At 46.4% G+C, this 27,466-nt stretch overlaps 1 protein-coding gene across 3 annotated transcripts in view; it reads right to left on the reverse strand.

Moving 5' to 3' along the window:
• Positions 1–898: 898 nt before the first annotated feature.
• LMX1A (LIM homeobox transcription factor 1 alpha) overlaps positions 899–27,466 on the reverse strand; it is a 174,041-nt gene continuing 147,473 nt past the window's right edge. For all 3 annotated transcript variants that reach the window (XM_062193754.1, XM_062193753.1, XM_062193755.1), the window contains exons 5-9: positions 13,801–13,973; positions 9,661–9,738; positions 8,250–8,319; positions 5,160–5,330; positions 899–2,923 (exon numbers count right to left, since the gene is read on the reverse strand). In XM_062193754.1, coding sequence (XP_062049738.1) covers positions 2,763–2,923; positions 5,160–5,330; positions 8,250–8,319; positions 9,661–9,738; positions 13,801–13,973 — 653 coding nt within the window. In that variant the 3' untranslated portion in view covers positions 899–2,762. The remainder of the gene's footprint in view (positions 2,924–5,159; positions 5,331–8,249; positions 8,320–9,660; positions 9,739–13,800; positions 13,974–27,466) is intronic.

Consider the following 27,466-nt stretch of genomic DNA (forward strand, 5'->3'; position numbering starts at 1 on the left):
GTCAGGTGTGAAATTTTCCACTTCTTGCATCATGTCAGCATTCAGAGTTTCAGATTATATTTTGGATTTTCAAGATTAGGGGTGCTCAAACAACATCACATTTAAAATTGTAAATTAAATTTAAAATTTAAAAATGTAAAGTGCATTTGGCCCAGCAGTTAAGCTGCCAATTGGGACATCAGTGTCCCACACCTAAAGCTGGGTTGGATATCCAGTCTCAGCTTCAGATACCAACTTCTTGTTAATGCAGACTCTGGGAGGCAGTGGTGATGGCTCAAGTAATTGGGTTCTTGTCACCCACGTGGGAGACCAGGATTATGTGCTTGGTTCTTGCTTTTGACTTGGTTCAGCCTTGCCCATTCTAAGCCCTTGGAAACCAGTAGACAGCATATAAGAGTGTTTTGTGTGTGTGTGTGTGTGTTTCTATGTATCTGTTTCACTCAATCTCTCAAACAAAATAAAAATTTTAAATCATTGAGAATTTTGGAAGAATCTACCATGGAGCCACCATCTGCAGCTCTGCTCTCCCAACCTGGCCGGGCACCTGCCTTTAGCCCTGAATGGGGACTTTTTTTTCCTGCCCCATGACTCTGCCCTGACTTCCATGCACATGTTCATGCAATGCATGGTACAAAACACCATGCCACAAGTGCCCTCCATGGTGATGATGAAATGATCTCAGTGCCTGCTTCTGTGGGGGTGTGGTGATGACTGGGATCTCCATCCAACTGGCCGAAGGTGGAGGACCCCTTTCTCTGTATGTCTTGCTGCCATCATTCTCTCCATTCATTGAAAGCATGAAGACAAAACCCATCATGTGCCCCTGGTTGTCTGCCCATCATCCCAGCCCTGAATAAACAACAGTTCATTTGTGAGAGGTTTTTAATTTCATCTCGGTTTGCCATTAAGGAGTGGAATAAGGATCTCTATTCATTTTCACTCACATAGGATCTGCTACATTCTCCAACTGATCTTTACCACAGTAACCTGTGGAGCCACACAGCAGCTGTATAATTTCCACACATCACACTGATTTGCATTTCTTGGTGGTTTGCATAAATTATAAACAAGAGCACAAAAATCACACAACACAGACTCTATCATAAGGGACATGATCCCTCTAGCCTTGCAGAGAGTAGAGGGCATGTGTCGCTGAGTTCAAGACTCTGATGATGTCCCCAGAGATGAGAACAAGCCTGTCACAGCCCCTCTGAGACAAGTCCAAGCTGACCCTCTGTTTCTCCACCTACACACTCTGGCTTCCCAAGAAGACTCCTAACACAGAAGGTCCCCTCCTAGCACCACAATGGGAGATCAAGGTATAGAACTGGCTTCCTGTACAATGGCTGCTGGGTAATCTGTGCTCCAGGTCAGACAAGTGAGCCCAGAGGAAGAATTCTGGGTTTCTCTGTGAGCTTCCCTGTCTCCATGAGCTCTATGAGGTTGTTGAAAAACAAGACTCTCTACAATATGGGTCCTCAACCATGTTTCTACTGAGATGGCAAATCTCTCAGGCTATCTGGGCCACATACAATCATCACATTTTCCTTATTTTTTTTTTAATAATAATCCCTTAAAAAATAAAAATCAGGCCCTGAGGCCATAATTTATCCCTACCACGCCCTCTCCATGCCCTCAGCCTAGCCTCTTCTCCCTTGAAGGATGAAGCATCTCCCAAGTTGCCCCAGCTGCTGTTCCTGCCAGCCCAGGCAGTACAGAGGGAACTGGAAGGCAGTGCTGCCTTCCTGCTCTGCCTGCCGAATGGTGTGGGTGCATTTGAAGCCAACATCAGGTATCAGTCTCAGCTCTGCCCATGTGTCTTGGGGGTGCACTAACTCTGGGGTCCCCCGTGAGGTAGGTGTGTACTGTTAGCCTCATCCTCACTTGCAGATGCTGAAGCTCAAGGGCAGAACTGACCTTCCCAACACTGCCTGACAACCATGTGTCAGAACTGACAAGCAAGCCCAAGAGTCTGGGCTTCCCATTTTCCAAGAACATGATATGGGGTTGCTCCATCCCACCCCAGCCCAGTAATTCAACCCCCAAGTGAGCAAAAATCCACAAGAGAACACTATCAGCCACCTAGAGTTGCCTTCCAGACCTCAGTGACACTCTAAAGACAGAATAAACTCAAGCACTCAAAGCTACGGGGCTGGGTGGAGCGGCCCCCTCTGCCCTGCCGACAAGTCTCTTCAAACTAAAAATAAAGTTTATAAAAGTAAATTATCTCATTTTATAACTTAAGTGCATCAAGCATTTCCTTAAATATAGTTCACACTGAAAATAAAGTTACTTTTGCTGTACAGTTGGTGTCTGTTATAATTAGGAATAAACTTTGATGATAAAGTATGAAAGGTCACACACTCACACATCTATCTATCTGTCTGCCTATGGCGTGTAGGTGGATAGACATATGCACCTCTTGACAAGAGCTTCCCCAAAATGGCGGGAAGTTGTTAGGAGTCCCTAGGTATCTAGTTTGCATGAGAAGATCTATATTAAAAGTCCCTGTCCTTAATGATAAACACATCTTCATATCTAATGCTAAGACTCTTAATAGAAACATTAAACTATGCAATCCATAATGTATTCAGTTTTTGGAAATGCTGAACTACCCCATATCATTATACAACAGCATCTCCAACAAAACTCCCTCCCCAGCCCGCCGCTTTCCTAGCCTCCTGTCCTCAAGCCAGCAACCCCTTCCAAACTGTGGTGGTTGTTCCACGTGGGAGCCTAGCCATGGAACTCTAGGAAAAGACTCAAGAGGTGAAGTAAGAATTCTGCATGGAATACAGGTGGTCAATGGGGTTTCCCACTCTGGACTGCAGGGGCCCAGCTTCCGAGGTTGCTAGAAAACAGTCACCCAGGTTACTGAGGGAGGTGTCGTCACTATCCAGGTCATGGAAAAGGGGTTCAGCACCTGAAATGGAAATAAAACACTGGCATGAGGAGACGTCTAGAAGTGATTCAGGGTAGGTTTAGGAAATACAGCTGAATTCAACAGGGGTCCACCCCCAGGTGAAACTGTTGATTGGGTGCTGGGGAGCAGGTAGGGGTATGCAGGAGAACTACGCAGAAAACCAGGAGGTGGGCATCATCCTGAGCTCTGTAGCCTCTTTGTAGTACTTGTGTCCAAAGTGCAACAAGCGAAAACAGCACAAACTGAAATGTGACACGGTGCTTAATGGAGGGCAGCATAAGCAAATGTCCGATGTCCAGACAGTGAGCAGTGGGTGTAGGCAGGACTTTCACTAGAGATGGAGCCACAGGAGAGGGCTCATCCAGGACTTGGGCCTCAAAAATGGTTCTTCAAGGAGGATGCTAAGAAAACTAACGTCAGTTGTTTGAGTGAGGCTAAGGAAATCTCCCATGATAACATTTATCCTTTCAAATAGCTGATGTACCCTGATGCCGGCTACTTCCCAGACTTGTATTGCAGAGCAGAGGGAGGTCAGGATCCTGCACTCAGTTCATTTACATCCTTGTGGAGAAGCCAGCGGGGCCTCCTGTGAAATAGCTGGGGGACCACTGCAACCAGGACTTGGAGCAGTGTGTTTTACCTCTCCACTTCAAGTAAACAGGGCAGGGGAAAACCAGAGCTCATAAAACTTGTCATGGGGCTTTAGAAATTCATCTTGCTGGCCTGTGCCGCAGCTCAATAGGCTTATCCTCCACCTGGGGCGCTGGCACACTGGGTTCTAGTCCCAGTCAGGGCGCCAGATTCTGTCCCGGTTGCTCCTCTTCCAGTGCAGCTCTCTGCTATGGCCCGGGAATGCAGTGGAGGATGGCCCAAGTGCTTGGGCCCTGCACCCAATGGGAGACCAGGAGAAGCACCTGCCTCCTGGCTTCAGATCAGCACAGTACGCCATTGGAGGGTGAACCAATGGGAAAAGGAAGACCTTTCTCTCTGTCTCTCTCTCTCACTGTCCACTCTGCCTGTCAAAAAAAAAAAAATCATCTTGCTAAAGGACTCATCACAGAGCTTTTGTATGTAACAGGATCCTTGAGACTCTCACGCTTTCAGAATTTGCAAAAAACTGTTTGCCTCATTTTCCTATAGCTATGGAGTGAAGAATGATTCAAACATGGCTTGAGTCTTCCAAGGAAGTGCACAGGATGGATGTCACCAGACATCCCATACACATGTGTATTTACAGGTCTTTGAATGAATGAGGTTGGTCAACAAATGCCCTGCCAAGGCATTAAAAAATGGCTGCTGAATGTGTGCTGTGGGAAGGAAGGGTGATTTTTAATTGAACTTTTTTAAAAGAAAGGAAAAAAGAAGTTATTTGACAAAATCTGTGAGCTTTGGCATATGTCTCTGATATTAATGTCTTGCAGACCTGCTGAATAAAACTTTATTTTTTAGCTATCAGGGTACATTACCACAAATGACACAGTATAGATCAATGTGTTCCATTCACTACATACACCAGGGACTTTTTCTGTATAAAAATGTAGTAGTCTAGATTGTGGCCCAGAGGCTGAACCTGAGCCTTCACTCCCGAGTTCACCAGTTCACCCTACCCCACAAGACTCTCCAGACCCCAGCTGTTGTCTGTTGGCTTACATAGCAATTTGGGCAAGTGGTGGAAGCTCAGCTATGGACACACACAGCACTTAAATCAACCCAGTTCGAGAGAGGTGAACACAGGAAAGATATTTTTCACTTTACAAGACAGTTTATGTTTCATACAATTAGAGCCCCTACTAGTAGGACTATCCAATTAGAAACTCTGTCTTCTGTGCTTTCATGTATTTCATTTCTTTAGGTAAATGTTTGCTTAATTAAGGCCTTCTGCCTGTGTCAGCACTACTGTTCCCTGCAAATATGTAAATTGGTACCTGGCATGAAAGTTGTAGAATTCAAGCACAAGCTTCAGGTGCCCAATGAAAGCACAACTTCCTACTTAAAACCAACCAAAAACTGCTTGAAAAACTGGAATCAAATGGAAGTATACAAAATATGTGCACGGGTCTTTCTTTGGTAAGCCATTTGTGTCCATCTGTTATCCATGTAGGAGGGAATCTAGCGGTTTTTTGTAGGGCACTTATTCTGCTTTGTAGAGCTAGAAACTGCACAGATGTCTTTGGGAGAGGAGAAACTCACACTAACAAGTTGTGAGAGGGTCCCATGGGGCTTGAGAACCTCTTACCATAGGGGTGCATGTGGTCTCCAGGCATCTGGGGTGGAGTGAGACCCTGTCGGAAGGGATCGGAGCTGTAGACACTCTGCTCAATGGCCAGCAGCTGCTGTGGGGTGGGCAGGGCCGTGTAGGGGTTCATGATCCCTTCCATCCCAGCACTCCCGCTGCCATTTGTCTGAGCTGTGGGGCAAAGAAGAAGGCAGGTGACTCAGTGTGCAGCCCAGTGTCCCATGCTGAGAGACCATGGAGGGCCATGGAGCATCCTCACTGGCAGGTGTACGGAGCATCCTCGCTGGCAGGTGCATGGAGTATCTTCACTGGCAGGTGCTCACCCTTTTGCAGTGTGTGCACCTCTCCACAGGCTGTTTGAGCAGTCTCACAATCTGGCAGCCTGCATCCCCCAGAGTGAGTGAGCCGAGAAACACAGCTGAAGCCTTGATGACCTGCCTTCAAAAGTCACACTCTAGGCCAGATCTATTAAGTGCCAGAAGCAGCTACACAACAGTACAGGTACCACGTGGCAAGAACCACAGAGTGCCCCCACAGGTTGGGGATCAAGGCTAGGTAATTTCAGTTCCCTGGGTCCTGGTTCCCTCCCTTATAAAATGGAAATGAGTGAGGTAACATCAGTGCTTCCCAGCCCATATCCTGTCAAAAACCTTCTTTACCTTGGAGACGAGGGGTGATGGTGGTTGCTGGGTAGTTGAACTGAGAGCACCCTTGAAATATATCACTTAAACAAAGGATTTTGATGCTATACACATGTTTTCAAGCCTCTGGAGTGGATGAATCTAGAGATCCCCCTAGAAATAACCCAGTATAAACGCATCAGTCAAGTGGGAGTTGTGACACTGGCCGGCTGACCTTGGGGGATAATAAGATGATTCCATGAAATCGGGTGCATGTGCTTTGTGACCACAATTGCTTTGCTTGTATACAGAATTTTATGAGAAAAGAAGGGTTCAATTGTTACCTCCATATCTTGCTGTGGTTCTCTAACCTTCTTTCCATTAGCTCTCAGAGACTTTCCCACCAGCCTCTGCTTTCTTCAGTCTATACTAGGAGTTCTCTTGGAATGTTCTAACACAGGCCCAAGCACGTTGAGTTTGTGTTCTCGCAACACCTTGATGCATTCATCTCCGTCTGAGCTTGCTGGCCTACATGGAGTCAACGTGCCTGGTTCTTACTAAGGCCCTCCAAGATAGGGCTGTCAAGTATTATTATTCCATCCTAGGGACAAATAAACTGAGGCATCAAGTAGATGAAAAAGGTGGTCCCAAATCAAACAGCACTGGGAGTGGAGCTGAGGGCAGAATTCAGATCTGCTGACTCAGCTGCTCTACCCTACCCAACACTCATGGCCTTGTTTCAATTCTTTTCTCCCTATATCTACCTTGGTGCTAAAATACTATTTAGCCTAGGGGGTAAGAAGCTAAGAGAACTCCTGGATATGGGGCTCAAATTCTAGATTGAGCCTAGTTCAGGGGTCAAGCACAAGGCAAGGTCCATATGAAAATAAAGGGCTCTGTCAAGGGGCCCAAGAACCAACGTCACATTGTACAACTGGCATGGTATGGTCCCGTGGCCAGCAGCAATGGCATCACCCAGGGGAATGTTAAAAATGCAGACTCGCAGGCCCCACCCATAACTTAAGAATCCGAATCTGTACTTTACCAAGATCCCAGGTGATGTATTTGCACTTAAAGTACAGTATGGAGCATTCAAGAAATGCTCCTGGATGGCTGAGTGAAGAAGTATTTTTTCTTCAAGAATTACATTGTTCTAACACAGGATACACCCAAAAGTTTGTGGAAAAAAATGAATTGAAAGATAAGATTTTCTTGATGTTAAAAAAAAGACACTGAAATCCATAATTTTTCCTTAATAACTATTTTCCATGAATTTTTTTAAGATTCCCTCCTAAAAGTGTGTGACAAAGGAAGTGATGATCTTTTTAGTATCACTGTTCTACTATTTTATGCTATTCTGGAAAGGGGGAAGTCCTGTGTTAAAGTGGCTAGCATGGAAGGAGGACTTGGTGCTATAGCTTGGATGTGGTCTTTCCTCCAAGGGCTCATGTACTAGAGGCTTTATCCCCAGTGATATTAAGAGTGGTGCAAGGTCATTAGGTCACTGGGGGCATGGCCATCAAAGGGAATTAATGCTGATCTCCCACAGTGACTTAGTTCTTGTAAAAAGGGGTTACTAGGGTTGGTGCTGTGGTGGAGCAGGTTAGGTTGCCACCTGTGATGCCAGCATCCCATGTGGCCACCGGGTTGAGTCCCAACTGCTCTACTTCTGAGCTAGCTCTCTGCTAATGCACCTGGGAAAGCAGCGGAAGATGGCCCAAGTGCTTGGGCCCCTGCTCATGGGAGACCCACAAGAAGCTCCTGGCTTCAGTCTGGCCCAGCCCTAGCCATTGCAGGCATTTGGGGAGCGAACAAGCAGATGGAAGATCTCGATCTCTCCCTCTCTATAACTCTGCCTTTCAAATAACTAAAATAAATCTTTAAAAAAAAAAGAAGGAGCTGTTATAAAAGAGTGAGCCTGACCCCTGAAACTTCGGGCTTTCTCTCTCGCCACGGAATGGCCTCTTCTTCTGCAGGTGGTTGTTTCCCTTTCTGTTTCTCCTGGGTGTTGTGACACAAATGGGGCTGCCTGATCTTGGACTTTCAGTCTGTAAAACTGTGACGTGAATAAGCCCCTTTTCTTTAGAGAGTACTCAGCCTTGGGTATTTATTTACAGCCACAGCAAATGAACCAACACAACTGGAAAAGATGGGAGCTTGGACGGATCTTTGATTCTGTGCATAGGTCTGACTCATTGCCCTGACACTGTGGCAGGACCCAGGCCAGAGAGGGATTTGGATAAAGTAGGTGCCACCTCCAACTGGCAATTCCAAGCCTGCAACTCAGTGTCCTCAACCCTCTCACAGGGTCCTCATGGCTCCATCCTCCCTTGAAGGTCTCATCATCTCAGGCAGTGAGCACAGGGCTCACTGGGTGCAGATGTCCCTCCAGGAGCTGCGGAGTTGGAGGCTCCTGGTAGGTAAGGCTGGGATTCCAGCCAGGATTAGCTAGGAGGAGCCGCCAACTTACCAGAACTCAGCCGCTGCGTGTTCTGCTGATCCTGCTGCTGTTGCTGCTGCCGCCGGGCCAGCTTCTTCATCTGAGGAGGAGAGGGCCAGAGGATTAGAAGTCAAGGGACAGGCAGAAGCAGGCTCACATGATAAGGGGGAGGCAGGAAGAGATACCTGCCCTCGCGAGGGCTTGTTCACAAAGCAGAGTGCTTCCCCAGCTGTTACTCAGTAAAGGAGCCACACTTGAGGAACAGTCCCTCAAGTCTCAGGCAGCACAGCTGAGGGCTCATCTGCTCTGCAGATGGCCGGGGAGCAAAGGTGCAACTTGCCTTTGCACGGACAGAGAACTGTCCTGACTGACTCGGAAATGTAGGACCAGACTCGGCGGCCATGCCTAGATGTGGGGCCGTGTGCTGAGACCAGCATGTGATTTGGGGCAGGCCAAGCACCTGGTTTCCTCCCTCTCCCCTTATCCACCAGCCTTTGTGTTTGAGACAACTACAGGGCAATCCATGCCTCTTGTCTCCTAAGGAAACATTTGAACCCAGTGGTTCTCAAACAGTGCTCTGTGGAGCATTAGGGCTCCGTGAAATGTTCACACATACTTTGAAAGTGTGTGTGTGTGTGTGTGTAGGTGGAGAAAGCACTACATTTAAAGATGTTTCTCTACTGCAAGCTTTCCCAGAGCTTTGCAGGTACCCTTCTCTGCTTTGTGAGTTCATAGGCTACGGGGCCTCTCAAATGCACTGCACCGGGAATCCTGCAGTCATACCAGCAGCTGTGTTCTGAGGTTGCAGGTGGGGAAACACTACCTTAATGGTCATAATCAAACAATAAGATGATCATTTATCATTCATTAAAGGTCAGGGACCCAGAGAACAGGTCTCAGGATACACACATCCTGAGGCTGGCAGAGGAATAATGGAAGGTCTAAAGCAAAGACTGTGATGGGCGCATAGAGACCTTGGTAAGATACGGAGCACAGCATGATGCTTTGGGAGCATGTTGGTGGGGACGGCTCTGGGAACAGGGAGTGGAGGCAGGTGGTGCCCCACGCCTGGGTTGTGCTAGCCCATCACAGGTGCTACCTGAGTTGTAACACTTCCTTGACATTTCAAAAGAACTTTGGTATTGGAGTTAAACAGATGTAAATTAAAGAACATGCTTTTCACTAAGAGATACAGAGACACATTTATTCACACAGCTTCACAGTTATGGCCATGAGGAAAATAAAAGCCCCTTCACTAAAACAAATGCCTCATCTCTCCCCTTCTGCAAGGCTGCTGTGGCTGAAATAATGGTTGATGATGGGGTTATTGGATCAGAGGAACCATGCTATCAGCAGGACTCGGGTCAGAAAACCTGGCAGCAAGAAACCTACTGCAAGAAAGCGGCGACCCAGAGACAGACAAAAGTAATAAGCAGATTACCTTAGCTCTCTGGTTCTGGAACCACACCTGGACGACACGGACGCTCAGCCCCGTCTCTGCAGCCAGAGTTTCTCTCACCTTGAAAGAATTGGACATAGAAATGCAGAAACATGGGCAGATGACAGGACACGGCCTGAGTGGGTAGTGCAGGGGAGACCAACAGGCCACCTCTTTCATAGGTACTGACTCATATTTGGTGCTCAGCATACAACCAAAACCACTTCCCTGAGAATATAGACAGTCCTTCACCAGGTTACAAAGAAAAAAAAAAAAAGAACCAAGAACAATCATTAATTTAAAGGTGCATTCCTGCAGGGCGTTTCAGGTTTTCGCTCACCCTGGAAATCAGGCTTCTCAGTAGTTCTCAGACCTTAGCATGTGCATCCACCTCCTTAACGAGAACTGAGAGTGAAAATCACTTCCCCAAAAGACAAAGCTCTCTCTAACTCTCTTTCTGAAATTCATTAAACCTAAACTTTTCTTGTTTTGGCCCTCACAGTTTCTTTTTCTTTTCTTTTTTTTTTTTTTATTTGACAGAGTTATAGACAGTGAGAAAGAGAGACAGAGAGAAAGGTCTTCCTTCTGTTGGTTCACCCTCCAAATGGCTGCTACGGCCGGCACTGCCGATCCAAAGCCAGGAGCCAGGTGCTTCTTCCTGGTCTCCCATGGGGTGCAGGCACCCAAGCACTTGGGCCATCCTCCACTGCCTTCCCAGGCCACAGCAGAGAGCTGGACTGGAAGAGGAGCAACTGGGACTAGAACCCGGCGCCCATATGGGATGCCAGTGCCACAGGCGGAGGATTAACCAAGTGAGCCACAGCGCCGGCCCCAGCCCTCACAGTTTCAAGTGACTGTGGGTGTTTATGAATATTCACATTCCCAGCCACCCCCGGTGAATCCTACCCCAAAGAGAGGAAGATGAGACCACATGGAATATAACAAGGCCAGGCACTCAGTCTGAGGCAGGCACAGGCACTGGGGCCGACGCAACAGGGCGACAGGGACCCGGAGCATGAAGAGCTGTGTTTGAGCACTTGTCACCCAGGCACGGGCGTTGAGCATCGAGGTCAACTCTCCTTGGGATGTGGAGTGCCTGGGTTTGAGTCCAGCTCTACCCCCAATTCCAGCTTCCTGCTAGTGCACACCTGGGAGGCAGCAGGTGATGGTTCCAGTACATGGGTCCCTGCCACCTGTGTGGGACAACAGGATGGAGTCTCTGGCTCCTTAGTTTTGTCCTGGCCCAGCCTCAGCTGTTGAAACATTTGAAAGTGAACTGACAGATGGGAGATCTCTTTCTCTCTGTCTTTGCCTTTCAAATTAAAAAAAAAGCAAAAACATCTGCCAAGCAGACAGGCACATGGTAAGCTGGGGAGACAGGAAGGGGCAAGAAACACAGACTATAAGGAATGGACTCAAGGGATACTTCACCCTCTTGGTCTGATACTGGAGAGACAATTAAAAAGTTCCTGGGGCCAGCGCTGTGGCACAGCAGGTAAAGCCTCCATCCACAGTGCCATCATCCTATATGGGTGCCAGTTCAAGTTTTGGCTGCTCCACTTCTGATCCAGCTCTCTGCTATGTCTTGGGAAAGCAACAGAGGATGGCCTAAGTGCTTGGGCTCCTGTACCTGTGTATGAGGCCCAGAGGAAGCTCCTGGCTCCTGGCTTTGGATCAGCACATCTCCGGCCATTGCAGTCATTTGGGGAGTGAACCAGGGGATGGAAGACCTCTCTCTCTCCCTCTGCCTCTCTGTAACTCTGCCCTTCAAATAAATAAAAATAAATCTTAAGGCTGGCGCCGTGGCTTAACAGGCTAATCCTCCTCCTTGCGGCGCCGGCACACCAGGTTCTAGTCCCAGTTGGGGTGCGGATTCTATCCCGGTTGCCCCTCTTCCAGGCCAGCTCTCTGCTATGGCCTGGGAAGGCAGTGGAGGATGGCCCAAGTCCTTGGGCTCTGCACCCGCATGGGAGACCAGGAGAAGCACCTGGCTCCTGGCTTCGGATCAGCACGATGCACCAGCCGCAGCGGCCATTGGAGGGTGAACCAACGGCAAAAGGAAGAACCTTTCTCTCTGTCTCTCTCTTTCACTATCCACTCTGCCTGTCAAAAAAAAAAAAACAAAAACAAAAACAAAAAATCTTAAACAAAAGCTCCCGGAATAAATATGTGAGTTGAACGCACATGAAATACTTCACCTTTATCATGCTGCTGGGCTGGAAGCTAGGGAGAAGTGGGATGATCACACTAGATTTTTGAAGCACAGCCTTCTGATAAGCCGACTAACCCAGGGATGGACACAGTGGCCCCAGTTCCACTGGCTGAAACCCTATCCATGCCCCTGAGGTTCAGCTCAAAGCCACCTGTTCCACCAAGGTTTGCCTAATTTCCTATACACAAATGACCTCTCCCTGCCCTGTGGCTCCTGGCTGCCCCCCTGTTACGGTCCTTAGAGTTCTTTCCTCAGTGTTAAAGTTCATTGTGCACACACCTCCCCACACATGGCCTGGAAGCTATCTGGGGACAAGCAGCCAGCACCAGACCATGGAGAGGTTGGGACTTCAGGACATTCAGAATAAGTGAATCAGTGAAGCTGGTTGCAATTTGCCTGCTTTGGGGTGTTTCACCTGCTGGCAGGACCTGCCCTGGGGCAGATGGGGGTGCAAGGGCGGGGAAAGGAAGCGTTCTGCAGATGAAGCTCATCAGGGGTCTAAAGTTGTGGTAGACTGTACTATTGGCCAACAAGTCCCTAGCCTTCCCTCCTGTGTCCTTGTGGGGAGGGGATTCAGGGGTGTCACTGCTGCACCCTTGTTGAGCTAAACCACGTCACCAGTTATGGCCCATGGAGCACGTGTGCCTGTCAGCAGGGTTCCCCATGGGTTTCAACCTTGACATGGTCTCTTGGCTTTCTGCCATCTGCATGTGAACAACATGCCCCAAGAAGGCACTGCCCCTTCAGCCTGGACTTTCCAACAGGAGACAGTGGGACAACCTAACTTGAGCTCAGCCCAGGAGTAGCAAATAAACATTTTGGAGGGGCCCCTAAGACTTTGGGTAATTTTTTACATGCAGGGAAAGGGAGGCAGAGAAAACAATGTTAAGCTGCTTAAAATGTATTGCCTTTATGAATTTCATCAAAGAAAGCTTTCTTTTTATTGTATGAAAGATAACTTCCAGCATAGGGTAGGCAGTTGAAAGATGGCCAGCATTTAATCAATGGGCACAGTTATCTGTAGCAGAGACTGATAATTGTGCCCAGCTCCATTCTCCCCTTCTTCATGTCTGTAATTGAATCCCTAAGTTTTAGTAGAGCACGTGGCCACCCACATAGACTCATGTTTCCAGCTTCCCTTGCAGGAAGGCCACAGGGCTATGGTTCAGCCAACTCACAAGTAGAAGGGAATTGACCTTAACAAGGCAGCTTCTTGCCCTCCACTCCTTCCTTCTCTACCCTGGTGACTGGAAGAATGGTGACATGTGGAACAGTCCCTTAGACCCATCTTATTGACCACACAGCCACCAATCTTGGTTTGTTCACCTCTGAACAGTAACATAAGAAAAAAATAAACTCCTATCTCATTAAGCCATTGTATTTTTTTTTTTTGCATGAATGTTCACACTGGCCCTACTTGTAACAGCCCTGGGCAGCACACACAGCCCAAATGCCCATCAGCAGGTGTATGGACAAATAAGCTAGGGCATATCCATGCAGTCGGACCTTTCAACAACCAAGAGGAGTGAATTCCAATATGGATGAATCCCCAAAGCAACACACCAAATGGAACCAACCAGACCCTGCCAGCCACTGTGTTTTTTAGCTCTTTGTATCCTGGTGGACAGCAAAACTGGCACCTACTATGATTATCATTCCATTGTTCTACATGAAATGAAAGGGGTGAACCAGGGGCCTTTTGGAGTCAGTATGCACACATGAAAGAATAGGGAGTGCCTGTTACATCCCTGGCCACAGCTTTGTGATCTCTGGAGTCCCCAACAGGGCCCAGGTCCACTTGTGCAGGCTCTGTCTGCACAGCCCTCCCCACCACTCTGACCCCTCAAATGCCCACTGATGTCCCACAACAATCTAGGTGCACACAGAGAAGTGAGGCTTGGAGCCCTTCCTTCTCATCTCCCCTCCTGTACCTTCCTGCAGGGCTTGGAGGAGACTTCAAAGGAGGCCTTGAATGCTCTCCTCTGCTGTGTTGTCAGGATGGTTCTGGGGCGTTTGGGGCGCTTGTGGTCCTTGCCATCCTCAGCAGCTCCTTTCCCTGTCCCGTGGGCTGATTTGCAAAGACTTTCTTCATCATCACTTTTGCCTAAAAGAAGCAGAAAAAAGTATGTAAGCCCCCAAAAGCCACTTCCTGGAGCTATTTGTGATTCTACAGCAAGGCACTTGGGTCTCTTTCCAGGATGGCTTTCTGGGATACTGGTTTGAAAATTTCCAGCTTTGGACTAAGAAAAAGGCTTCAAAATCCCAGATATGAACCAGAAAGTCCATCTCTGCACCTCAGGCTTTACACATTTACTGGCCTTAGGCAAATTACTTCATTCTCTGCCACTCACTTTCCTCATCTGCAGAACCATGTAAGAAAACCTCCTTCACTGGAGTTGTCATGAGAATTAAATGAGTTGATACCAGTTAGGGACTCAGTATGCTGCTTGACATACAAGAATTGCTCAGTAAGTATCTGTTGTTAATATTATTTCTTAGATGACATTGCTCAAGACAAGACCTGAAGTACTTATGCAAAATTTCTAAGACACTGTGTCTGAAATTCTAGCCACTGGCAGGAAGTAAAAAATATTACTGTTCAGAATACCATAGAGGACTAGTATGAAATGACCTATAGTAGAGAATGGAAGACACAAATGATAATTAGGGTGACAACACTATGGTGCAGTGAGTTAAGCTCCAGCTTGGGAAACCAGCCTCCTATATTGGAGTGCTGGTTCAAGTCCTGGCTGCTCTGCTTCCAATCCAGCTCCCTACTAATGAGCCTTGGAAAGCAGCAGCAGATGATCCAAGTTTTTGGGCCTCTGCCACCAACTTGGGAGACCCAAATGCAGTTCCTGGCTTCTGTCTTGGGCCTGGCATTGGGGAAGCAGCAGATGATGACTCAAGTGCTTGGGTCCCTGCCACTCACTTGGGAGACTTGGCTGTCGTTCTTGGCTCATGGTTTTGGCCTGGCCTACTCCTGGATATTGCAGGCATTTGGGGAGTGAACCCAAGAGGCAAAAGATCTCTCTGTGTCTGTCTATCTCCCTGACTTTCAAATAAAATGAAAGCAAATAAATGTAAAGGTTTCAAAAATACATTAGTTCCCCCTCATTCAAAGGGAATACATTCTAAAATATTCCACAGATACTACCAAACACTATATATGGTTTCTTTCTTATACATAAATACCTATGTTAAAGCTTCAGTTATATGTCATTCGTAAGAGTGTTCATTGTTAAATTAACAATAGGAGTCACCTGTCCTCAATGAGTTGTATTATAAGAGTTTACTGTGATACTTGTCCTCAAACAGTTCTGTGTGTGTGTGTGTGTGCGTGTTTGTGCAAACTGTGGAAATCTTTACTTAGTATAGAGTTGGTCTTCTGTGTACAAAGTTAAATGGAAAATGATTTTTAATGGAGAATGGGACTGGGAAGGGGAGAGGGGGGAGGAGAAAGGGTTGTACTTATGAAATTTGTATTTCTTAAAAAATAATTAATTTTGGAGAGCAGCAAGATGGCGGAATAGGAAGGGATCACACTATTAGTCCAGGGGAGAGACAGGTTAATAAAAGTGGAGATACCGCAGGGTCAAGGAAGAGTAGGGGAAAAAACAGCAGAGGAAACTCTTCCGGAACTAGTGATTCACAGTGGACCTGTGTGGAGAGCATGGGAGCCCAAGTTCGGGACACCAGCAGCAGACTCAACACACCAGCGCTGGAACGCGAGGTGAGCCGAACCTCAATAGCCCAAGACACCAGCGGGAAAGTGGAAAGAGGAGACTAGAGGGAACGAGGCTTGAAACTCCGTGGGGAAAAGTTCACCAGGCTAACTAGAAGAGAGAGAGGAAAAAAAAAAAAAGTGACCGATACGGACACGAGTTTCTCTTTCTCTGCTCACCTCTCAAAGGTGAGCTAGACAAAGAGCAGGCGCCATTTTGGACATACGTCATAAGCAGAGCGACCTCAGGTCTGCACCGGCCCTGAGCCTAGCAGAAAAACCTGACTCTGGGGGGAGGGGTGAAATAACAGGAGATTAGGATCTAACTTGGCAACCCAGTGGGAGACTGCAGGAGAATGGGAGCCCACACTGAGGGCAGCACAGATTCCCTGTGTGGTCCTTGGGAAAGAGCTTCCAATCTCTGGCTCCTGTGGGTATATCATTTGCCTGCTAACTACCTCCAATTACGTTCAGCTGTGCGGAATTACTTCGCTTTTGAATCAAAAAAAGAAAGAAAGAGAGATTTACCACACCTAACCTGGGAGTGTCATCTTTGACACACCCTCAACCCTGAGGAACCAAACACAGCTCTCAGGCCACACTCATCTCAAGCCTCTAAGGCTCCACCGAAAGCAGACAGTCCACTTAATTTAGAGCCATAGTGTAACAAGAAAAAACACCACAGTAAAGAAACCAAATATCTCCAACATGCCAAACAACAAACGCAAAAACCGAGGTAACAAGAACAAGGAAGACACTATGATGCCCCCAAATGAAAAAGACACCCCAATTCAAGATTATGAAGATGATGAGATAGAAGAAATGCAAGAAGCGGATCTCAAAAAATTGATAAGAACTTTAAGAAGTTCTCAAAAACAAATTCTTGAACTACAGAAATCCTTAATGGACAAGATAGAAAATCTCTCTCGTGAAAATGAAATATTAAGGAGGAATCAAAATGAAATGAAACAACTAGTAGAACAAGAAACTGTGATAGTGACGAGAAATCATAATGAAATGAAGAATTCAATAGATCAAATGACAAACACATTAGAGAGCCTTAAAAACAGAATGGGCGAAGCAGAAGAGAGAATATCAGACTTAGAAGACAGAGAACAGGAAAGGAAACAGGCAAACCAAAGACAAGAAGAAGAAATCAGAAATCTAAAAAATATTGTTGGGAATCTACAGGATACTATTAAAAAACCCAACATTCGGGTTCTAGGAGTTCCGGAAGGCATGGAAAGGGAGAAAGGATTAGAAGGCATTTTCAGTGAGATACTAGCAGAAAATTTCCCAGGTTTGGAGAAGGACAGAGGCATCTTAGTACAGGAAGCTTATAGAACGCCTAATAAACATGACCAAAAGAGATCCTCACCACGACACATTGTAATCAAACTCACCACAGTGAAACATAAAGAAAAGATCCTAAAAGGTGCAAGAGAGAAACGTCAGATTACTCTTAGAGGATCTCCAATTAGACTCACAGCAGACTTCTCATCAGAAACCCTACAAGCTAGAAGGGAATGGTGAGACATAGCCCAGGTACTAAGAGAGAAAAACTGCCAGCCCAGAATATTATATCCTGCAAAGCTCTCATTTGTGAATGAAGGTGAAATTAAGACTTTTCATAGCAAACAGAAACTGAAAGAATTTGTTGCCACTCATCCTGCCCTGCAAAAGATGCTTAAAGATGTGTTACACACAGAAACACAGAAACATGGTCACCAATATGAAAGAAGGGAAAGGAAGGAAACCTCACAGCAAAAGATCACAGGAAGCTCAATTTCTCTTTGACATAGAATTAAACTCTGATGCTCTGTCAAAGCAATGTGTTAAAGTAATCTATTATGTTCTCTTGATGTCTGTTAAATTCTAATTGTTCAAAAACAGCTGAATTTTTATTAAGAGCTATGGGTTATTTAAATATGTGCTTATTTTCAAAGATTTGAATAATCACCTGTAACAATGATCAGATTTGGTCTATATTATGTCATGATTTTAAGGAATCTTATTTCAACCAGATATTTTGGATTTTGAGCCTTCTTGGCATTCTTGACAGGCATTCAAAAAATCAAAGTTTCAAACAATCTGGTCTCTAAAATTTCCAGTAAATCCTGGACTTTGGTTTTTCCAGTTTGGGCCCAACTGAAAAAATCGAAGGACCTATGTCTCTCATCTTATAGAGACACCAACTAATCAGGCTATTTGGATTATATTAGAAGTACTGTCAAGATGTGATGTGGTACCAAACTTTAAGTTTCTATAATGGAAAATGCCATTAATACAAATGTTTGAGAATTAAAAAGTCTAATGATCTTGTGTTACTAGACATGATAGTTATCTTAATGAGAAAGCCCCAGAGGCCTAAAGGGTTAAATAATTGTAAAATCCTACAGGTGCTTTCAAAAATACTGTGAAGTAAGCAAGTGCCTCTTGTTGGTTGATGAGTTTATAATTTTAAACATGGCGACTTAGTCTTTTGTCATCCACAGTTATATATGATTTGCTGCTCATAAAACTAAAGCGTTGTTGGTTCTGTGTTTAGCTGTCCTCCTATAGGTTCCTATGGACTTTTTCCAGCCACTTCTATTGTATTCAGTACTTTGGGATGGCTCTGTAAACAGATGAAGCCAATAATGTATTAACAGTACCAACTGAGAGAAAGTATGGTTAACTGAGGTTACTAAAAACAAAAGGCAATTCAAATCAATTGGCAATCTACAAAAAGAGTTAAAGATTTTAAAAGCTATTGTTAAAATTCTTATATTGGTCTATTATGCTGTTATATGTGTGTACATATTGTATGTCCACATGGGGAAATTTTATTAAGAGTTTTATTTTAAATGGCTTATAGATAAGATTGTCCATAAATTTAAGCTGCTAAAATCAATCAAAGATACATTTTAATTTGTGTGACCTGAATCTGTGTATCATATGTTTTAAACTTGTTGGTAGAAAGAAACTAAAAACATTTTATATGGTTGTGCTTAAGTTTACTGGTTAAACAAACTACACCATGTTAGATATTTAAGAGGTGTTTTCAAATACATGATTCTTAAAATTTATAGAAGGCATTGGACCTTCTGGTAAATGTTTTCTTAAGTTGTTATCTAAGGGTTGAAACTGTTTGCTAAGTATTCATGTGATATTGCTATTGTCAGCAAGTGATCTAGGACTTGCTCCCTCATTTCTCTATTCTAAGCCCAACTTGTTCTTTCATCTCTCTATTCTCTTCAAGGTATGAAACTAATTCTATTATGAAGGAATCTGTAGGACGCACAATTTAATCTTTAGACCTTATAAAAGAGATGGCTAACATTTTTCTGTAATAGCATAGCCAAAATAAGAACTTAAATAATAATCTCATAGCTAGATTCACTTCGCCATCAGCCAAGTATACAGTAAATAGAAAAAACCTCCTTTCAGATCAAAGGGAAAGAAAGTTTTAAAGTGAGAATATAATTTTCCTCATGGGCATTGTCTACCTTAGAAAAACTACTACAGAACATGCCTGTGACTATAGACTTGTAGTTCAGGCCACTGAAGATTAGAGATGGGACACGGGCACTCCCTTGACTTGCATCCTCTGGTCTGCTTTAACACAAACCAGGAGAAAAGAAAGCTAGGCATCAGAAGCAATGGGTGGCAGGTCTATTAATGGCTGATCTGTACAGTGATCTGCCCTCAAGGAGACCCAACAGGCCAGTCCCCTGCAGTGGCTTTCAATGTGGTAAGCCTGGGCTTCAGCAGAAGTCAGCTTGTGAAGAGCCCTGGCAGCTCTGCCAAGAGTTGGATCACTGGAAATGGACCTTCCCTGGAGTCGAAGGATGCCCAGGTCAGAGCCACAGATCTTATTGGCTCTAAGCTGAAAAGCCCTTCACTCAGCCCAACTTCCAAAATGACCACTGCAGCTGAGGGTATGGTCAAGTAGGGTCAGCAACATTGCAGGCAGAACTGTAAATTTCTTGTTAGAGATGCCACCTGCCTTTACCTGGCCAGCTCTCCTCCAAGGCCAGCCAAGTAATGAAAGTCAACAGAGTGCCTTCCCCTAGGAGGTTCACACCTCCCTTAGGATATACCCCATGCGAAGAGATAGGTAGGTCTGGGCCTCTTAACTTACAAGGCCTAAAGCCCACCAGATTATTATCAAGCCCCTTCTATCAGGTTCTATTTGCCTCTCAATCAGAAAACTTAATTGTAGCTTAGACAGCACCTTTCTTAGCTCCTCTAATAATGACTCTGTCCTTTTTTCTAGACCCTGTCTAGCATACTTGGGCCTCATTCCTTTGTAATCATAACCTCTACCACCAATGGCTCTACTCCCAACCTGTGTGTACTGATGGTCCTCTTCCCCACTTAATGCTGTATAATTGTTCAAACCTGGTAAATGCCACTCTTAGGATCATTGGTTACTATCCTCACTCTGTCTTTTATGACCTTGTCTAAATATGATCAGAGTCGGCAAACTTGGAAGGCTTCCATAGCCTTGGCAACTCATGATGACAGCCTAGGGTGGTTACTGGTGCCATAAACTAGAGTGTCAATTTGTTGGGTCAACAACAGGAGCCACTGTGCACTTGCTCCTCATGTGGGATCTCTGTGCTTAATGTGCTGTACATTTTGATTTAATGCTATAACTAGTGCTCAAACAGTATGTTTCACTTTGTGTTTCTATGTGGGTGCAAACTGTTGAAATCTTTATACTAAATTGATCTTCTGTATATAAAGAGAATTGAAAATGAATCTTGATGCAAATGGAAGGGGAGAGGCAGCGGGAGAGGAGAGGGTTGCGGGTGGGAGGGAAGTTATGGGAGGGGGAAGCCATTGTAATCCATAAGCTGTACACTGGAAATTTATATTCATTAAATAAAAGTTAAAAAAAAAGAAATGATAGTATATACACACACTGTGGAAAACTACACAGCAGTAAAATAAAAATGAAGTCCTGTCATTTGCAATAAAATGGATGCAACTGGAAATCATGTTTGTAATTATGAGAAGTGAAATAAGCCAGTCACAAAAAGACAAATACCATGATTTCTCTGATCGGTGGTAACTAATAGAGTACCTAAAAGGTGATCTCTAAGGGCAAAGCTGACACCTTGAGATGCGACGATTCTGAACAGCTCATGACTTGACTGCCGAGGAACAATTTTTTTGTTTGTTTGTTTGTTTCTTTTTTTTCTTCTTTTTTTCTTCACACTATTCAGTGAGCTCTCTAGTTAGTGTTAGGTTAATCTTATGAGTATAAAATCAACTGAAAACTTGCCTTTGTTAAAAATAATAACGGGAAAGGGAGAGGGAGGAGGAGAAAGAGTGGGAGTATGGTGGGAGGGAGGTGTATGGGGGAGAGTCATCGTGTTCCCAAAATTGTACATATTCAATGCATGAAGTTTGTATTCCTTAAATAAAATTTAAAAAAATAAAAAAATAATTAATTTTTAAAAGTTTTTTCTAAATTAGACATAGTAAGATATTAACAATAATAACATAATAAAATAGAACAGTTATAACAATATTCTGTAATAAAATATTAACAATGCTTATTTCTGAAACTTTTCATTTAAAAATTTTGAACCACAGTTGAGTGTGGCTAACAAATCACATGAAGCAACACTGTGAATAAGAGGGAACGACTGTGCAGTATACTTTACAATGCAATAATGGTATGTCCATAAATGTCATATCTGCATCAATAAAATGGTAAAGGGAATGTCCATGGAGCCGTCTTATTTTTCTGCAGTCATCCATCACAGAAGGTGACACAAATGTATATCGGTAACTCACGATAAGGTAACCGATGAAAATGCAAAACCTGAAATAATGGGAATGGTTCTTGCATGTTGATCCCACCCAGGCAAGCCAGGTGGCAGAGTGATATCTACAAGCATGGCTTTGGAGTCAGCAAAGACCCTAGCTCTGCTAGTCATTAGGTATAATTTTGAACCTATTTTCAAGATTGGTTTGTCAACAGGAAAAATATCTGTGTTGTTGGAATTAAATGAGATGGTATATGCAAAGGGTTTAGCACCTAGGTGCTCAATAAATATTATTATTTCAACATAAAAATGTATTCTTGGTCCTAGACACATGTTTTCAGTTAATAGCCTCATATCAATGAGGAATCTGAGTCTAGGTTTTATTTTTTTAATTATTTTTTATTCAAGAGACAGAAAGACAGACAAAGAGAGATGAAGAGATATACAGAGCACTCCCACCTTCAGGTTCATCCCCAAATGCCTGCAACAACCTGGGATTGGGCCAGTGCTGCAGCCAGAAGCCACACAATCCAGGTCTCCCACATGAATGGCAGCAGCCCAATTACCTGCTGCCTTCTGGGGCCTGCACTGGCAGGAAGCTGGGATGGGGAACTGGAACCAGGGATGGAGAACCAGGTACTCCGATATGGGACATGGGGACCTCAACCCACTTCTTAACTGCTAAGCCAAACACCCACCCCCCAAGTTCAGGTTTTACAGTGCAAAGATTCATTTCTCTGTGTTTGCAGATATGGCCCTAGCCAGCACAAGTCAGTGCTGTGGAAAGCGAGTGTGTAAGTGTTTGTGATAGGGAGAAGAAAGAGTTGGGGGAGAGTTGGGGCTGATTCCAGGAAGAAGATGTAACTCCTGAAGTGTGTTCAGAGGCAGGAAGGCTAGGGCCCTGGACTTCTTGGTTTGTTGTGCCTGCACTCAGCTTGGCCTAAGGCATGCAAACATTTCCATCATGAACCCAGGGGTGTCATCTTCTCTTCCAGCCATCAGTATTCATTTCCAGAGAAGACAGGAAGCCCAGCAGGTGGCTGTCCACACACCCCTTCCACACCCCTGAATGATGACAGGAGGGAAAACACATCTGTCTTTGGGAGAAGGAAGGGGAAGGACCATGGTGGCTTTCCTCCGGAGGGTGTCTACTGTTTGAAGTGCCCTTTCTCCTTGTGATTCTTCCCACCTGTTGTTCAGTATCTCCCTCTCTCCTCTGTCTCTGCAGGTCTCCTTTGCTGCCTTCCAAGAAGTACTCACACTCTAAGCCAGGAGTCTCCAAACTTTCCCTCTAACGTGTCAGATGGTGAAGGCTTCCGTCTTTGCAGGTCCCTGGTCTCCGTGGCAACTACTCAACTCTGCCATCACAGCATGAATGCAGCCACTGACCACGTGCACTGGCATGGCCATGTTCCCCTAGAGTTGTATTTCAAAAGCAGGCACCAGGCCAGATTTGGCCTGCACAGCATAGTTTCCTGACCCCTGCCCCAGAACTCTTCCTACTTCCTGTTCTCCACCAAAACATGCTCATCTTGCATCCCATTCTTTGGGCTCTGACTTTGGGTCTGAAAGCACAGCTCATCTGATGCACTGTGGACCAATGGTTAGCATGGTCTGATGGGCTGTCCCCGTGACCAACAACAAAGATACATCAGGCAGGAAAGCCTTCCATCCAAGCAGTCACCAACGTGGAATTTCACGTGTCCCAGCAGGTCAGAGTGACAGAGATTCCCGTACCTTGCAAGGTACAGACAGAGGCTGTGACCCAGCTGCAACAGAGATTTGGGCCATCACTAACTACCCCCCAGCTTCTGTCTATTGCATGTCAATAATGAGGTCTCAGTCCGAGCTTGACTTGCTGGTGGGGGTGGGGCTCAGGGGAGGGACTTTCAAGGTGCTCCTGGAATACCCACAGGGCCTTCTGTCTTCTCTTTCAACAGGGCAGACCTGCTTGGCTCAGCTCCCAACCTCTCCATGAAAACTGTGCAGTGTCTGAAATAAACACTTGTCACTTTGTACAAGGAAAGGGAAAGTTCTAGAGGAGCCAGGAGATTTCTCCTGGAACCAGCAGGAGTGCTGGGGAACAGAAGATGAAGAGACGCTTGAAAGCAGCGGAGGAGCCGAGCGGAGGGAGCGGCGGCCCCTCTCTGTTGCCTGAGACTCCCACACCCAGATGCAAGCCGAGCGATCCCTCATAATTCAGGCTGACACCCCTCAGCAGAGATGAAAGGAGCACCACTTGCTGCTCTCCAGCAACAAATGTCTGCATCCCTGGAGGCCATTTGGACACAAGCATGGCATAAATCTGACTCCTAGCGGGGAAGCCCAGAGATTGGGTCTCCTACCAGAGTGACATGAATTGGCTTGGCACAGAGTTGGAACATGTTTCTCAGGGCCTTTCTTCCCCTTTTCTTGTGGAAAAAAAAAACCTGGAGTGGTTCAGGGCGGTTGCTCCCCCATTGCCATCCCTCCCACTCGTTTATGACATAAGCAATTGCAGATGAAAGCCCCAGCCGTGGTTTATGGCTCCGAGACGGAGATGCACTACCTGTGGGGCCCTGTAGATTCATTCCACGTTGTTGGAAACCTCCCAGAGGCTCATAAACACGGCAAGAGATGTCTGAGCTTGGCCCAGGAGGCGAGGGTGAGGGAGGGGAAGGAGAGGCAGGAACGGGCCTCGGATGCTTCCCCAGTGATGAGCCTCATAAACGTCTCTGGGGCTGCAGGAGGAGAGGAAGGGGCTGGGATTTGCTGTGGGGGGAGGGAAAGAAACGGGGAGGAATTTATGAGGACAGGGTGTGGAGGAAGCTCTTTCAGCCCCTGCCCTGCACCACAGGACTGGAATTCCATTCACCCTGAGAACCACAGCGGTCAGCTCAGGATGTGACGAACTCAGAGCAGCACTGAAAACCCAAGAGGCAACAGTGCAGTTCTGTAGCAAGCAGAGTCCACCTAGCTACTGTTGGAGTTGTCTTACCCATAGTCATTCAAGGCAGTCTCAACTCAGACCTCAATCTAACTTACAACGGGCTCCTTCAATCACGCACTCAACAGGCATTTGCCGTGGGCTCTGCGCAGGACACACTGAGATATGGAGTGATGAAGGCTCAGCCTCTGTCTCCGTAGAGACCTCGAATAGGAGAGAAGAAAGACCCAGCACCAACACAGGGCAAACTCTGCTCAGAGCAGTGAGCGGTGGGGCCTGGGGAAAGCTACCCAGCACAGGTGTCACTCATGCTGGACGTGAACGGCATGAAAGGTGAAGGCAGGTTGCCAGGCAGAAAAGGAGAGAGAAGCCAGGTAAAACACAATGTTTCAGGGCCAGTGCTGTCGCATAGTGGGTAAAGCCACTGCTTGTAGTGTCCTATATGGGCTCTGGTTCGAGTCCCAGATGCTCCAGTTCTGATCCAGCTCCCTGCTAATGCACCTGGGAAGGCAGCAGAGGATAACTCAAGTGACTGGGCCCCTGCACCCACATGGGAAACCTGGGAGAAGCTCTTGGCTCCTGGCTCCGGCCTGGCCCAGTCCCTGGCTGTTACGGCTAATTGGGGAGTGAACCAGCAGATAGAAGATCTGTGTGTGTGTATGTGTGTGTGTGTGCGTGTGTATCTCCCTCTCTCTGTGTAACTCTGCCTTTCAAAATAAATAAAATAAAAATCTTAAAAAAAAAGAGAGAAAACATTTCACAGCACACAGGTAAGACATGAATGGGGGCAGGGAAGGGTGCAAGGCTCCTCAAATCTAAACCCTCCTGGCATGCCATGATGCCGTCACTGCTGTTGTGTGTACTGTGAAGGGATGAAAAGAAGTGAGACTAACCCTGGCTCTTAAGGAACAGAGCACTGCTTTAGAGAGAGTCAGCAAGGAAGAGGCAACTGAGACCCTGAAATAGTGCATGGTTAGGCTCTTCAGGCAGGACAGGAGGCAGAAGTGAAGACATGAGCATATTGAAAAGAGGAGACTGGGTCAGCCAGATGGGTTAATGAAGAAAGGAGACCCAAAGGCAGGGAGTAGCCATGATTGTGGGCAGTGGGTGTTTGATGCAGTGCTTAAGATGCTGTTTTGGAGTTCTGGGTTCAAGTCCTGGCTCACTTCCCATCCAAATTCCTGCTAATGTGCACCTTGGGAGGCAGCAGGTGATGGTTCAGGTCCCTGGATCCCTATCATCCACATGGGAGACCCACATGAAGTTCTGGGCTCCTACTTTCTGGCCCAACCCTGGGAGCTGGGGGCATTTGGAGAGGAAACCAGTGGATGGAAGATCCCCCTTTTTCTGTGTCTGCCTCTTCCTTTTGAATAAACAAAAATAATAAATAAACTTTTTTTAAAAAAGAAAGCCAGAGGGTAGGTAGCAGGTGTTCAGGAGAAGGGCTTATTTGGCTGGTGCCGCAGCTCACTAGGCTAATCCTCCACCTGCAGCGCCAGTACTTTGGGATCTATTCCCTGTTGGGGCGCCGGTTCTGTCCCGGTTGCTCTTCTTCCAGTCCAGCTCTCTGCTGTGGCCCGGGAAGGCAGTGGAGGATGGCCCAAGTGCTTGGACCCTGCACCCGCGTGGGAGACCAGGAGGAAGCGCCTGGCTCCTGGCTTCGGATCGGCGTAGCTCGCCGGCCATAGTGGCCATTTGGGGGGTGAACCAATGGATTGAAGACCTTTCTCTTTGTCTCTCTCTCTCACTGTCTAACTCTGCCTGTTAAAAAAAAGAGAGAGAGAGAGATAAGGGCTTATGTAATACTTGCGTAGTATCGATTTACAGTGGCATCATTTCACTGTTTCTGCTACAATCCTCTAAGAGGAAAGGCACTGCTACCCTTTTTTATTTTTCACAGATGAGTAAACAGGCCCAGGAGAGAGGGAAGGTGATCCCTCGCCCAAGGGCACACAGCTGGGATGCTTTTTCTTCACTCCCTGCCCCTCTACCTGCTTGAGCTCCTCACAGGGCTGCTGTGAAGATGCAAGGTGCTTGCAAAATAGCAGGTGTTTCCCGACCCAGGGAGAAGGGGGGCAGGAGGACAGTAGTACTATTATTAAAGAGTGAGGAAAGAAAAGGCTCCAAGGGAAGCTCGCTGGGGGAGGGTGGAGGTGGAACATCCACCCTGAGCCCCCGCTGGTAAAGCCCCTTTGTCCATTCCAAAAGGGACAGAGCTTATTTTGAATCCACATTGCCCCCTGCCCCCTGCAGTGCCCACGGGGTGAGAGCTCAGAGGAGCACTGCACTCACAGGGCAGAGGAGGGAAGCCGAGCTGCACTCCTGACTCAGGCTTTAGCTGGAGGTAAAGCATCTCAAGAAAGACACCTTTGTTCGGAGATGTCCACAGCAGATGGGGGTTCCTGTGCCAGGCAGGGGGAGGGGCCAGGTGGGTCAGAGCCAGGGCACTGCTGCTCAGACTAGCAGGCAGGCCCCAAAGGGGAGCCGTGTCTGCACTCTGTGAGTGCTGGCAGCCGGCCACCGCCGGGATGCTTCTGTTTTCGCTTTCCTCATCTGGCTGGTGCTCATAAAGACAGACCTTGTGCTTGGGAGGTTTGTAGGGAAACAGGACGGCACTGGTACTGATTGGTGGAATCACTGCTGATTGAGGCCTTTTCACATTTGAATTAGTCTTATGCTAATACCTACCTGGCCTCTCTCCCTTCCCCCTAAACATACACACACACACAGATGCGCATACACATGCACACTACATCTTTCCCTGTCTGAGCTTTTGCATATTCCTCCTTTCTATCCAATAGAAACATGGCCACGTGCACGCCAAACCGATGAGCACAGGTGTGTCCGCTGGCTGCACCCAGGCGTAGATTTGTCATAGGACGGAAACTGGCCTCTCAGAAGATCCCTCTGCACCAACGTCACTGTGCAACCCAGGCATGGACAAACACACTAAATGAAAGCCATACGTCTTCGGTTTTGATGTCGCTGGCCCCCAAGAGGGGGAGCTGTGAGGCTTATAAACGAGTTGATTCCGAGGTTTGGGCTGGGTGCTCACAGGAGATGAAGCCCGTTAGTCCTTCTGCCTGGCGCTCCAGCAGGCACAGGCTGTGGTTTGTGTGACACCATCTTAGGTTTCTATTGATAAGGTTTGACTGTGTTCACTCTGAACCGGGAAGTAATTTGAG

This window comes from Lepus europaeus, chromosome 5 (assembly GCF_033115175.1).
Source record: "Lepus europaeus isolate LE1 chromosome 5, mLepTim1.pri, whole genome shotgun sequence".
Lineage (NCBI taxonomy): Eukaryota > Metazoa > Chordata > Mammalia > Lagomorpha > Leporidae > Lepus > Lepus europaeus.